The sequence below is a fragment of the Engystomops pustulosus genome, chromosome 8 (assembly GCF_040894005.1).
Source record: "Engystomops pustulosus chromosome 8, aEngPut4.maternal, whole genome shotgun sequence".
NCBI lineage: Eukaryota > Metazoa > Chordata > Amphibia > Anura > Leptodactylidae > Engystomops > Engystomops pustulosus.
In genome coordinates this window covers 71558443-71574273 of record NC_092418.1, presented here as the reverse complement: position 1 = coordinate 71574273, position 15831 = coordinate 71558443, and the positions used below count along the sequence as shown (strand labels likewise).

Genomic DNA, 15831 nt, shown 5'->3' with positions numbered 1-15831 from the left:
TAGAATATAAATATGTCTGACATGCAGCAATAGTGTGATCGGCCACAGTTTTGCATTAATTCTGCACTAAACAGAAAATAGAAAAATACAATGGTCCCGGGAGGCAGGAATAATGCCACCAAATCCACACCAGAGGGCCACGACATAGCTTACTTGTCATTGTACAGACGGGGGGAAGCAGCACCTCATCCTTGTACACCATGATGCATACAGCATGCTACGGGACGCCCGTGTCACCGGATATCTGAGAAAAATACAGAATGCAGTCCTACTGCTCAAACAGATCTCTATTTACATGGACCAATGGGATGATGCGCTATTGCAGAAACTCTTTGGTAGAGGAGACAGGCTTTTCTTCATTAGTTTGGTCAGGTGGATTATAAGCTTTATGGCGTGTGCATGTATCTGCTCGCTGAAAATATGCTCAATAGATATTGTCTTATATAATCTTATTAAAATAACTTCAAAGATTACAAAAAAAGTGGGGTTTTTTTTGTTACTCCAGAAACAGCGCCCCTCTAAGTCTATAGTTTGTTTATGGTATTGCAATACTCTGTTGAATACAAGGAAATAAGCAGAGCTGCAGCTCTAAATAAACCATCCAAGAAAAGCCTTGGGAAATAGATGCAGGGCGAGTCTATGAGAAGGTATCTGGCCATTCCATTACTAGCACAATTGGTTACTTTAATACAATATCATTCAAGTCTGCAAATAGGGAGATAAATAAAAGAGGACCCCAAATCTTCTGTTCAAAGTAATCTAACAAAAAAGAATAGATGGAAATATCCTGAGTTCCTAAGAGTAAAAATATTCTTCAACAATAAAACATGATTAAACTGAAAAGTATGAATCTACTGGCTAAAAAAAAAATGCCCAAGTTCTGCATCCAGGTCATGTATACCGTCTGTCTGGTCTTATTTTATAGCACTGTGTGTACAGCGACTAAAATTTGTATTACACAATATACAGCAATGCATGTACAGCCACTGGTACCAGTACCACACAATATACAGCAATGCATGTACAGCCACTGGTACCAGTACCACACAATATACAGCACTGCGTGTACAGCCACTGGTACCAGTACCACACAATATACAGCACTGTGTGTACAGCCACTGGTACCAGTACCACACAATATACAGCACTGTGTGTACAGCTACTGGTACCAGTACCACACAATATACAGCACTGTGTGTGCAGCTACTGGTACCAGTACCACACAATATACAGCACTGTGTGTACAGCTACAAGTACCAGTACCACACAATATACAGCACTGTGTGTACAGCTACTGGTACCAGTACCACACAATATACAGCACTGTGTGTACAGCTACTGGTACCACCCAATATACAGCACTGTGTGTACAGCCACTGGTACCAGTACCACACAATATACAGCACTGTGTGTACAGCTACTGGTACCAGTACCACACAATATACAGCACTGTGTGTACAGCTACTGGTACCTGCATCACACAACATGATTTTTCAGTGTTTCTTTGTATCCTGGGCAACTATATATAGTTATTACAGGATGACACTGTGGATAACTAAAGACTATTAGAATACAAAATGTCACTTTCGCTCCAAAATGTGAGGAGTTTGCCTTAAGTAAAACCCTGAAAGGAGTTCATAAGTTGAAATGTTGTCAAAGTTTATCTAGTTCCCCAGTTAAAACATTGAGCCCATCTGTAGAAGCTTTTCCTGCCCTGTTGGACTTATAACGGTTGTCCAGAGGTTAAAAACATGACTGCTTTCCTCCCAAAACAGCGCCACACCTGGTCATGGTCTGTTCCAGTACTGCAACTCAGTTCAATTCATCTCTTTGCAACTGTGCAATACTGACACAAACCATGGCCAGGTGGCACTATTTTTGGATGAAAGCAGCCATGTTTTTTAACCTCCTGACAACCCGTTTAAGCCAAGTTATTACATAGAAGACTGTTCATGTGAATGGCTGCCGTATAATGCTATTTTTCCCCAGTAGGAAAACTATCTAGTTCTAGTTGGAATTAGCTATCCATCAAAACTAATTTAAAATTATTTTTTAAAAAGTGTTTTTCTGTATTACATAACCCTCTTCTTATTTGTTTCCCTTGTTTTGATAAAATAAAAAATGAAGTATTCAAAGAAAAAAAGGTCTTATTAGTGGAAGCGAACATGCAGCTATTTGGCATGTTAGCATTGCTGTAGTTACAGCTTCTGGCCACAACAAAAACAAGGAGCAAACTGCTTCCAACTCCATGACCTGTATGATTTTGGAAGGGATTCCTGCGTAGGTCATCAATTAGGTAGCATATTACTGGGCAGGATTGGCCAAACAGATTTTAAAAGTGTTCTATCTGCAGGCAGCACGTTATAGGGCAGGAGAAGCTGAAAAGATTGTACATAGTGTCCTATATGCAGGTAACATTTTATATAGCAAGATGAGCTGAGCAGATTGTACAGTGTCCCATCTGTAGGCAGCACATTGTAATATAGAGCAGGAGAAACCTATGTGAAGTCAGGATGTTATAGAGGAGAATGAGCTGAGTAGGTTGTACACAGTGTCCCATCTACAGTGAGCATGTTATAGAGCATGTTATAGAAAATCTGAGCAGATTGTTCATGGTACAGAGCAATTTTATGGGAAAAGATGCAGTCAGTCCAATGGCTTCCTAAGCATAGTAAGGGCTTGTCTGAATAAATACATGTTTATACACATCTAAAATTGTTTGACTATCACTAGAGATTTCTATGTATTATACTCTGTTGTGCCATACAAGACAGGGATCCATTTGTATTCCAACCTGAGTTATTCCTCCCCGATTATGTAATTATCCGGCAAGCTCCCATTGCTCTATAACATGACACCATTTTCTACTTGCCGATTTCCCTTTAAGCTGATCCCGGAAAGGCTTCTCTGCGGTTAGATGTAGCTAGTGGGTAAAGCACTTACTGAAATCAATAGCCGCCATCCATTATAAAGAAATATCAAGCTGAGCAGGAAGCAAAGCAAAACACAACTTGTAAGTTTCTTATACTTCTCAGGAGACAACACAACCTGAACATTATGTTAACATAGAAAGCTGAACAACTTCTTAAATGATATGTAATCATTCACATACATGTACCAATCCTGAGATACAGGGATCCTTACCCTCCAGAGCTGCATTCACAACGGTGCAGCTTCAGAGGGGAAATGTTGAAGAACTAACAGCTAATGTATAACACAAAAATAATTTAATATTTGGGAAACAAACTGTCCCAATATATTAGAGGATTCCCCGCTAAGCAGTCAGATTAGCCAGAAAACTTTCTGACCGCTCCCATTAGCAAATGCAACTCTGGACTGTGTAATGCAACATCCGTAGGGCATCAATAATGGAAAGTACATGATAATTTATACAGAAAGTATATGGGGTATAAACCTGATACCCTCCAGATATGAAATCTACCATCAAAATCCATCATGATAAACCAGGGACACTTACTCATAGATCTAGGCACAGTGACTGTGGTAATCTTCTTATATTGGTTATCTATTTCCTTCTAAAATTATGCTAATAAGCCTGAAGGGCTCAGGTTGCACATGCGGTTGCGGTTGTAACCCCTTTGCACTTCCCACTCCCTGATTTAATGTCAAACAGTAGGAAGGGGGAAGTGCTCCTTGTACAGCTTCAGCTCAGAGGGGCTCTTAATAACACCATCAGTAGCCCATTGGGCTCCTTATCATTATTTAAAAGTTGGTTTTAGAAGGAAGGAGGCCAGGAGGCCATGTATAACAAATAAAAGATGATTAGCAAAGTCACAGTGCCTGGATCTATACGTAAATACCCCTGGTTTATCCAAGCTTCATTTTGATGGGATGTCTGGAGCTACAATATAGTTGACTTTCAATGGGACTTAACTGCAAACACATGAACAAAGAACAGAACATTACAGGCCTTATGAAGAGGGCACAGCACCCACAGGAGCGACACTGTGAACATCGTACTGTTGGGTTGTCATGAATGCAGGACATTGGAAAGATTTGTGATATAACCCATTCTGCTAAAGGCACATCCAGAGCTCAGGATTTCAGCTTGGTGTGCTGGGGGCTAGAACATCTTCCAGTTTCTTTTCTGAAAGTAATACAGCATCGAGGATATTACGCTAACCATGTTCAGATAATGGATGCGAGATGAGGTGATACTCTACATAATGCATCCTACGTTACTTGTCTGAAGAATACAATGAAATGTTATAGAGAAGGTACCTAGAGGAGGTGGACCGGTTTCCAGCTGCTATCAGGACTGCACCATCTTCAAGTACTGTCATTCTGGTGGACATCTACTTCCAGCAGAGTTGAAAGTGTGATAAATACAGTGATATTTGTAACTCTAATTAGAAAAATATATACTTGCGTATCTTACATAAATTCTCTTTAAATAATGGATAGAATAATTTAATCTATCAAAATGAGTTAGTGAAGGCAATGGTTTTTCCTGTGTACGCGCTCGGCTACGTACCACTGTCCGTACTCTAGTCTGATCTCAAGTAATCCTTGTAAAGATGCACGTGGACACCGAAGAGAAAGCCTATGGATCTCTCACATCAGAGCACATACAAAAAATAATACAGCTCTCTACAAAATGTCAAAGATTGTACATGCAAGAACAGTGACATATGGGACTACTGCACTACAAGCTTAGCCGAATCAATACTAACCTTGAAAGCTGAGCCACGTACGGTCATAGCCGTCTATACTACAGCTAAAGAAGCTGAATCTGCACAGTATATTCATTTGTCTTATTGCCAGGTCCATAGCAGCAGCCCAGTCCACAACTTGCAGCCACCATTACATCCACTTGTTGATACAGTATTTTGCCCCCTCTATAAGATTACTGGGGGGTGGTTTAGCAGCTACTTGTTCTTTCAAGCTTCATTTGACTGAGAGCTGCAAGTTGTCTAGTTGCTATTGTGAATAATGAAGAGGAAAATAAATCACCGTACAGCAATTACACAGCATAAAATGGAAACAAATGCCTAAGCAACGCATTAGCCATAATATCTGGATAACCAGCACAAAAAAACAAACATAAATAAAAATCTATTGGTAACATCTGCAGTTGCAAAAAACTTAGTTGCCAAAACAAATGACAGGAGGTGAAAAAAAAAACCCTGTAAACATCTAAAAACCAAGGAGCACACACAGGCGAGAAGATCTGCCTGTACCTAGAAAACGGGGTAACTAGACGCACACTTAGCATTCTCATGGGTAATGGTAGTTTCCAAGTCTTGCCATCTAACATCCCAATACATTCACACCCAGATCAGTGGAAGGGAATCTATAACATTAAGATTTCATAAAGGGAATTGGTCATCAGGTTTGACCATGATAAACTGTGGCCAGTACTAGGAATAAACCCTCGGAGATCTATGTAACCGTACCTTTTTGTCTATAATCAATAGTACCAGAACTGTAAAAAGTGAACTCTTGATCCTGGTTTGCAGCTCCTGCAAGTGCTCTAGATGGGTCATTCAGCCTGAAGAGCTATGCTCTTTGCAATGAACTGCTCCACATCTCTTCCCCCCTGCTCTGAGTGATTGCTGTAAGTATCCAACCAAGATCCTGATACAGCTTCTACTCCTAGCAGAGGGGTCGGGCAGTGGAACAGCACAATGCATAGAGCAGAAAGCTCTTCAGGTTGAAAAACCTGTCCAGAGCCCTTGCACAATCCTGTAAGTGCTAACAATATTCAAAGGTACGGTTTATACAGAACTGCAGGGCTGCTACCCAACACTGGGTGCATCTTTATATGGGAAAAATTTATGACAGATTCCCTTCAAAGAAAACCGGTCACGTGATATCTGCATGATCAACATGTTAGCAGAGCAGGATGTGATATTCTACTTGGTCTTTAACCACAAAACTATAATCTGATTTGTCATCACATTCAACGTGACAGGTTCCCTTTAACATTGTGGGAGTAAAACAGCAATGATCAGCACACCCACGGCTCTCACCCTTCCACAGCTAGGCAAGTTTAGGGAAGTTACACCATGGATGATCATAACAAAGGCAGTGTGGTCAACAGGATCACCAAGAAAACAGAACACACCAACACTTCGTACAACAGCAATTTCAGCAGGCTGGCACCCGCTGCAGAGTTCTCCAGAGCGACCAGCTGGACCGACAACTTCTGTGCAAGGATCTCAGATCTTAAGAGGGGAGAGGGAACAAAGGGGAGCAGCTGAGAAGGCTCTCTGGCCAAAGGCTGATAGAGTCCTTCATTTACCCGACATTGAACTTGACATCCATCTGCAAAAATGATCAAGTAGGGGAATATGATAATCCTAAATTATACACCAGGATTTCCATGAAGGATTTTCTCTCCAGGGTCATGTTCCTGGAAGAAACAAAGCCCACATCCGTGGGAAGTAGGGAAGACACATAAGATGGGTTATGGAAACCAAGACCATATTTGTAACCAAAGTGTAGACAAACCAAAATGCCATCCAGTCTGGATTTTGTTTCCAATAATGAGCAGATGTTTAGGAATAACATCCATGGACTGTCCAAAGGTGCCAAAAAAGAAAGGATGTAACATTAATTGCACCAGCACAAGAATCAAGTGACCTTTCAAATATCCAAATTTCTTCGGGAAAAAAGAATCACATCCTATGTTTACAAGCACATTCCCAGATCTTCATTCTTCTCAAAAGATAGGACTCACAGTGTTGAAATGGGAACGACTGATTCCAAATTGCACAACACCCAAATTAAGAAATAGACCGCATGGACAGTACATAGATTTGGGATTAGGCAATGGGGAACAGAAAATTGTATTGCTCTTTCTATCATTCACAGAATTACTGTATATATATGAGGAAAAACAAACCATAAGGGAAAATCATTGGAAATGTATCAACTCTTTGTTTCACAAACTGTGCAAATAAGCACAGGAACAGATAAGGGAACACCTTACACCTGGGAGATCAACTGCATATTGAAGCTTGGGGATCGAGACTGTTTGGTCAAGGGGGCACCAGCAGACAGTAGATCTTTGCCTTCTCCCCCTAATCGGTCCTCTTGTAAGCTTATAGTGGAAAACCGGTTGGTGTTGCAAGCAGACAGATTAGTAACTCCATCTATCCCTCCGCTTCCACCGGCTTGACTCCCATTTACATAGTCAAATGATTTACTTGATGAAGTGCTGGAGGTTCGGATGAGGCTTATACTATTAGCTTTTTGCACCACGTGGCCCGCAGGAAGGCTCAGGTGCTTCTTCATAGGCGACAGCTCTATAGCTTCAAGTGATGCTTCTGCAGATGCAGGAGAAGGTTGTTTCCTTGGTGTGGATTCCCGACTTTCACTGGCTTTTAGATGAACAGGTGTATCTTTTTCTTTATTAGATCTCACGCTTCCGCCTTTCCTTGAACCACTTCTCTGGTTAGTAGATAAAGGCTGTTTGGCGCCAAGAGGCTGGCTACTAACAGAGGCTCCGGACGAAAACCCCTCATCTGCATCATTGAAATTAATGGAGTCTTCTCCAGTCACTGTGCCATCAGGTCCTAAAACAGAAACATAGGCCATTACAATAAATGCCATTTTTAGTTTATTTTGACATTTTTATTTGATTTTCTGTGCACACAGGATCTTCTCTGCTATTTCAGTTTAATTGAAATTGCATTACCATTCTTACAATCAGTACTTTACAAAAACAAAAAATTAAACCGCAGTCACTTAATGTCTACGGACAGAATGCCAGTCAAGCCTATATATAGTAACCTGTGTTCAAGAAGAAGAGCAATCCTAATCACTGCCTTAGCATCTTCTCTTCAGCTAGCACCAACCTCTAGATGAAAAGTGTCCAGATACCATCAGCAATAACATACAGATCTATCCCAGGATGTCAGTCTATAAAATAATGAAACCATTGAATCTCCCATCTTTAGGTTAAAAATCAGGCAAATTGCCTATAAAAATCCTGGTTGTGGAGAGGGAGGGGGTGCAATACGATTCCTCTCCACAGCTTTCAGCGTACATGAAGTTCTCCATTGAAGTAGATTGTGGCTTCAATGTGTGTGCACAACAGGTGCAGTTGAAGGGGTTTTCCAGGCCAAAATATTGATTACATAGCTATAGAATAGGTATAGAGTAGCAGACTGTAGAGGTCTGGCCCTCAAACATATAAGCAGTTCTCAGTAGATCATAAGCAGAAAATGAAATAGGAAGCATATGGCCTTATTTTCTATGTAGTGGTCAGGCCAGGTTACTGCGGAACAGCTCCTTTTTATCTGAACAGGAGCCAAGTCAAGGAAAATCGCTTAGGCCACTATTCAGAGAATGGAGTCGCCTGTACCCTTAGGGTACATCGGATGTTGATGATCTTTGCTGAGGATTGCTCACTTGAGTTTGAGGTTGACAGACCCATATTAATAAAAAAAAAAAGTTACATTTGCCAAGCACACTAGTGTAGGCTTATTCAGTTTTAACATAATAAACCACAAAATTATTGCCAAAAAAAAAAAAATTAAAAGCCATGAAATATTGTCCTCCCTCATGAAATTGACAAGAGTACATTATATTAAGTTGCAAGTATACTACTGGGATGTCGAGACTTGGCCACATGCGGCTTATGTTCACCTGTGAGGTTACAGCCAAAAGTTGAGACTGGTATTCATTTTGGTTTTCACAAAATTTACTACTTTTGTGTTTTTAGATCTTTTATACATTTACAAGATATATTTTTATACCTTTATAAACCAATGCATAAAATAAAATTAAAAGCAATACAAAATAAAATGCAAAGACTCAATAGTAATCCTTGTTTCTTAAGACTTCTGCATTTCACCCTGGCCAACTCCCAACGGATGAGAACTTTTTTCTGCACTAATCTGTAGCAATTTTTCTTCAAAATTCTGTCTTTTTGCTACTCCAAGCACCTTTTGATAAATGAACACAGGTTCTCAACGGGATTGAGATCTCTGGCGTTTTCTAGCCATGAATTTGAAATTGAAATGTTTTGTTCATCAAGCATTATGGTGCTGCATTCTTCTGGAAAAAGCACTCATCATTGCCAAATAGCTCCTGGACAGGTAGGAGAACTTTCTCATGGATGATATTAGATATCAGTGTTCTTAGTCAAAACTATAAGCTCACTCACTCACTTGTAGAAGCCCACCTATGATCTCTGGATCCTTTACAGCTGGAGTGACACAGGCCCCATGGCGATGCTTACCTTCTCTTCTCTAGACAACCATTCTTTCAGATATCCCACACAATATATTGGGAACTTCAACAATGAAAAGAACTCCAATGTCCAAATCATTAATAATGGTGTCTAACTATCCTCAAATTTAGTGATAAGCAAGTGGCCGGGCGAACAATACGTTGACATTTTGGGTCTGGAGACTACCCAGATCTCAAACCCATTTAGAGCCTATAGTTCATCTTTAAAAAAAAAAAAAAAAAGTGTTTGGAGAAATTGAATTGATGCATTGATGGGTTACTTTTGGTCAGTATTAGGCCCAGAAGCAAATATTCAGCTTACCAGCATGAATTGCAGAAGACTTGAAGAAGAACGTAGAAATGTATATAACTGTAACGCAGAATACAATATAAGCACAAAAAGAAAAAGCAGCAGCTAAGGCCTCATTTACACATGCGTCACCGTACCGTTCCCCAGAATACATTGCCATGCCCCATGTTTCTCTATGGAAAGGGGCGGGGTGAGCTATGGTACGGCAGGCACACTATGTGCGAATTTAGCCTAATTTTGTAAAAAAAAAAAAAAAATTCTCAAAACTATTTTTAAAAAAATAAGACCTTGTTTTTTGTTTTGATGTGCAAAAATAAATTATTAGCCTATACCTCTAGAAAGATAATTATCTTTGCATGAAAATGCAGCAAATGTTTTTTTTAATATAAGTATATAAAATATAAGTATATTCCATAAGATAATGAAAAACATAACGTATTTAAAAAACTGATTGTATGTCAAAAACGGATTGAAAACATCTGATGAATGCTTTGAAAACAGGAATGAATGAATGAGATTTTTGATTTTACTAATTTAGATGCTCTAACACAAGCAACATTTTGGATCACATACAACACAATACTTAATGTACAATTATATATCATCCTTACCTACCTGATATAACCCTACCAAGGCCATCATGTCTCTGGAGATTACCCATCCGATGAAAGCAGGGGCATTAGGTTTTTAGGCATAGACAAAGATGAGCACACAGCCAGAAGGATTAGTGCTGATGTCATGCAGCTCCATGCACAACCAATGAATCTCACATGCAGCAGTGGTTCTCAAAAATATGTGAGGCCAGATAGCCAAGAACCTTGGTGATGTCATTAATTCTGCCATCTGTAAAGAAGTGGTCCATTCATACACGGAAGTAGTTCTATCTTAAGTATCATCATGGCTGCCATCCAACCCATTACAGATATGAGACACGGTAATGTCTGAGAATCTCCAAGATGGATCATTCACATCTAATCAGCATGAAATATTTAAAGTGAAGAAACCAAGACTGGGAAGTAGATTCTCAAACTTAAAAGAAGTGTCCATCATGTTTTAAAGAGAAGCTTGCTAGCAATTGTCATATTCCATCAATTATCTATAATATGTTGTTGACTATCCCCATAAATAGGAAATCCTTAGGCATAGAGACTACACCAATTAAAAAATATGGGCGGATAAATTATTAGATGCAGATACACAATTAGATGTCTTTAATTATTAAATTATCTTCATCAAGGTGGTGGTCTGTGAATTTAAAAAGGGGTTCCTAGGAACTTTGTCTTTGATGACCCATCAGTAGTAGATTAGATATCAATATCACTGGGGCCTGATTCATCAAGCACAGCGTCATATATATTCATCTCAAGTACTTGAAAATGCCCTCAGGTTATTCTTATTTAATGAACCAGTGAACTAGAAATCATTCTGATCCATGAATGTAATAACATATACATGGGAATCAGAACAGGAGAACTGCTGCCATTGGTAGGGATCACAGCATTTAAGAGGGCCTACACTAAAGAGGTCATCAATACTTTAATATTTAGGCTGTATTCAGACTGTATGGTTGGGGTTGTTTTTGCAGGATTAGTTTCACTGCCGTACGTGCGCCCAGCCATAGCCGCCCTGTGAGCATACAGCAGAGTGCTTGAAGGAGGGGTGAACGCAGTTCACCCCTCCCCTCTCCATAGCGAGCCATGGCACCCGGCCATAAACATGGGAAAAGATAGAGAAAGCTCAATTTTTCCCCGTGCATGGTACGTTACAGTGCCACACATGGGTGGTCACTATACAGCCGCCAGGTGCCATGGGTGTCGATGGGGACATACATGTGACCACAAATTTGTGCTGGATAAACGTCCCCACAACGTCTGTGTGAAAGGGGCCAGAGGCTGATGGCACAAGACCACGCTCAGTCCTTGAAAACTAGACTGTATGCCAGTCAGATTCCATGAAATGTGCATAGTGCTGGGGAGGGATTCCTTGCATCCTATTTATCCATGATGCAACGAGTCCAGTTCCTGGCACTGTACTCAGTCATGCATGTCTGACCAGCTCATAGTCTGGTTTTCGAAGACTGAGCACAATGTTGTGCCACTGGTCTAAGAGTGAAGTCTAATTTTAGTTTCCATAATTCTGCACAATGGCATTTATATTATTATTAAAGGAAGGGAGGAGCACGACTCATTTTCATTGTATTCCTAGAACCTCGAGTCCTGCTCCTCCCTTCAGGTCCTGCACAAGGTACAATCCAATGAATCAGCTCTGACTTTGAGTGGAATGTATTTTATATATTTTCAAGCAGCAAGTCATTATAGATTTATGTGAAAAGACAAGATCAATGATGTGGAGTCCTGAAACACTGAGCGAACCATTGCATTGTTTTTGTTTTAATAACAACTATGGTGTAATACCTAAGCCCCGAGAGGTGCTGTGTGTGCAACACCTAGGGGACGGATATGAGGAAAATCATTAATGCACACAACTGGGGGCAAGTTACCGGCAGGGTGGAGATGTAAGGGGTAAGCGCTCCTCACCCCTCACCCAGCCAGGCAGGGATAGACAGCATGGCTCGGGGCAGTGAGATACAGTGTGCATAAGAGTCAAATGGTGACTGTAAGCTGCCAAAGTTTGTATAACCTGTTCACGGACACCAAAAATTATTGTGTGCATAAGGCCTGATAAAGAAAGTGTGTTCATTAGTTGGCTGTTTATTGGAAACTTGCAAGACTATTTTAGATGAAAAAATTGTACATTTTAAATAACCCACTTCATGGGTTAGTTGTTGGGCAGAGTACGGTTAGTGGAAGGTTTTATTAAAGGGAACCTGTCACCAGGGACCTAATTTTCATTAATGGTAGGTTGCAGAAGCCCATCACACCTTTATTGCAATTATGGCTTTCTGTCTTCTCTAAGCATTTGCTTAGCACTGCTCCTCCCTCTTCCACTGATGTCAGCTCACCAGGCTGTGGAGGGAGGAGCTGTACATGAGCACAAAGGTGGGGGCTGAGAGCTGAGCAGTCTGCAGCACAGACAAGTCACATGTTTTTTTGAAATGCATACAAACCAAAAGCCAACCCCTGGGACTACACAGATGATTTTTAGGGTGCAAGGTTAGTTATAACATACAATTATATTGTAATGCAAATGCTTAGAGAAAGGTATATTTGCAATGCAGGTGTTATGGACTTCTGTAAACTGTCTTTAGTGAAAATGAGGTCCATGGTGATAGGTTCCCTTTAAGAACGGTGTAGGATAGTATAGATCTTTTTCTCCATCACCTAAGGCCAAAAAGGGGGAAGACTATGAAGCATTAATGTTTTTTCTGCTTAGGTTTTCTGTATATTGTGATTTAAATTGTAATTTGAGTTTTTCCAACAGGTCTACAGTTATTACACTTTCTTCTGGGGCAAATTCAGCTTGGGTCACTGTAGCGGGTTGTAAACATTCACTATGGCAGCGGGGCTGTGATGCCCATTCACAAACATGTTTTTTAAATGTTCTGATTATTTCTAGGTTCTATGATCTGTGTCTGATATCCATCTGTTCACCCACCCAACCATATATCCTCAATCGATTGCATTGTAGAATCTACAGTTAACAGCATGTGAACACAATTTAAAAAAGGAGCACCAATGATGCATTTCCGATACCGGCCTGAGTGCTCTGGAAATCAAACATGAGAATCTATAGTGTCCGTCCTCCTTGAGCTGTTTGGAGCCATGCACATGCAGCCAAATGTAACATGCTACACCCTTCTTCAAATCACTAAACTCTCTAAGACTCTCAAAGTCTCATTTCACATGTGATCAATGTGTATCCTAAGTGCCCAGCCAAGCGCTGTGGTGTACTTCATATGGCAGACTCCCTTTAAGATCAGTTAAATTTAAAGGAAACCTGTCACCAGGAATGTCATTTTTAGCTAGTGACAGGTTCCAATCGCCTATGCTATGCTGATTTTAAAAATATGCCTTTGTCAGCATACTGAATTATACTGAATTATTTCTATTGTTTATAAAAAAGTTTAATTCACATTACCCGACTCCATGCCAGCAGCATGTGGCGAGTCTTAGGGGAGGGGTAGCAGCAGCCTTTGTGTGCCTGCGTCTCCTTGTGCTTCCTTCCTCTGCCCCCACCTTCCGCTTGACAGGAAGTGGGGGGAGGGAAGAGAGAGATCTGCATGAGTGTGGAGGAGAGAAGACTGACACAGGCTGCAACTGCCCCTCTCTCTGGGGCACACTACAACTTGCTGGCTGGGAGCCGGGTAATGTGAATTAAACTTATACAAACTACTGAAATGATTCAGGATGCTGAAAAAGGCATTTTTAAAATTAGCATAGCACAGACTATTGGAACCTATCACCAGATAAAAAGTGCAATACTACAAATATTTTCTAGAACAAATTCTGAAATCTTTTTCCTTTATGCCCTTTCCCGAGTGTTGCACTTCATATAAAAAGTGAACTGGGTAACCACAGAGATACCACATTGTGAAATAAGAGTTCCCCAGCAAAGCCCCCTGGATCTTCAGCTTGAGCGCAGTTATACATTATTACTCCATGTATTCCATAGCCATGCCAAGCATGTCTGCAGGGAAATGCTGTAAAAATGTACAGAATGTTAATACCTGACCTTCAGCTTGGACCATAGATTTGCATTGTTAGGGAACAAATGAAAACACTATAGGGACGAAAGGGGTCTCAATAAACAAAGAGAGTACTGATCTTGCACAACTCTCTTATGGGTGCCTGGCCCCAGATCTTAGGCCTACCCTCAGTGGCAGCTTCTGGAATGATGATCTCGGGGGTCAGGTACACAAGAATATCTCCTTCAGGAGTGTCCCCTAGGTTTGGAGTGGTGCTCAAGTTCGGGGAGCCTGGATTCGAGTCAGCTGTGAGGTCAAAACCATCTGGGATTCAACACAGGAACAATTTAGTGTATTTCTGAAGACAGACTGCTACTTCTTAAAGGATTTCATTTGATTTGATACATTATGAACCAAATATACCTTGAGAATGCTGTAGCTACCCTGATGCAGGATCATATTTTGGTTAATCCACAAGCTGAGTGGTTTTGCTGAAAAAACAATTATAGTATTCAGGACCTTGGGAAAGCTGGGTCAGGCTAGCTGCCTAGATAAACACTTTACACACAGAACGTTTAATTACCAATGGAGGCTAGTCAAGCCATGACTAATCAACCTAAGTTGGAGGATGGTGCAGCAATTGATTATTCTGCCTTCAGGAACAATCCAGGGATTACATCATCCTCTCTTGCAGTAAGTAGCTCACATGCTAGGAGAAGCGCTGAAGCAGCTATAGAAGCGACAGAGCTTCATCATCATAATGTTATATCTGTTTTATCAGCAAAACCACTCAGCACAGGGATTAACCAAGATATGATCCTGCGTCAGTGTAGCTAAAGCATTCTCAAGGTATGCTTGCTTCATAATGATGCAAAATCAAATCAAATGTTAGGTTTCCTTTAATGGTGGTGGCTTATCCAAAACAAGATCAGAATTCAGAAAATCACAAGTTCATTGTAACAAGCGATAACTTTTACATATAAATACAACTTTGTACCTTAAGAAATCTATGAGAACAATGCATGAAAAAATGAATGAAATGTTAAATGGGGTCTAATAATACCCTGATTCTCCATTCATGAACATAATACTACTAGACATGATAAAAAAGCTCATACACAAGATGTTTATACTGATGTTTACTCTCTCAAAAAAGCTGGATATCTTCAATTGGGCTCCATATGTAAATCTTAGAAGTATTGGTTCTTGGTTATAATCTATCTGTACACATCAAAGGAATTCTGTATTGCAGTGCATGAAGCCTGTATAGATGTACCGTATTTTCCGGACTATAAGGCGCACATAAAAACCTAAGATTTCCTTAGAAATCCAAAGTGCGCCTTATAGTCCGGTGCGCCTTATGTATGGAGGGGGGCAGTGACTGGAGGAGGGCAGCGGACCCTACTTACATAGGTCCCTGCTACCGGAGACAGCAGATCTCCAGCGGGACAACAGGCGCCATAACGCGAACCAACTTCTACCGCGTGGTCTGCAGTTCCCGCTGGAGATCTGCTGTCTCCGGTAGCGGAGACCTATGTAAGTAGCGTCCGCTGCCCTCCTCCATCTGACCCACTTCCCCATCTCCCTGTACGACCGCTTACCTCAAACTTGCCGGGTTGGCGGTTCTGTGGAGAGTCGCTGGTTGTGACCTCTCGGCTTTCAGACCACGCCCCAGGACCTCCTCCTAACCCTGCGCCTTATAGTCCGGTGCGCCTTGTATATGAAATTATCCATG

General features: G+C 40.8%; 1 protein-coding gene across 2 annotated transcripts in view; it reads right to left on the bottom strand.

The window, feature by feature from the left end:
* Positions 1-36: 36 nt before the first annotated feature.
* Positions 37-15831, bottom strand: part of HYCC2 (hyccin PI4KA lipid kinase complex subunit 2) — a 47786-nt gene continuing 31991 nt past the window's right edge. The window contains exons 13-14 of one of the 2 annotated variants that reach the window (XM_072121151.1): positions 14283-14420; positions 37-7541 (exon numbers count right to left, since the gene is read on the bottom strand). In XM_072121151.1, the coding sequence (XP_071977252.1) occupies positions 6952-7541; positions 14283-14420 (728 nt within the window). In that variant the 3' untranslated portion in view covers positions 37-6951. The remainder of the gene's footprint in view (positions 7542-14282; positions 14421-15831) is intronic. The other variant, XM_072121153.1, reaches the window with a different exon arrangement.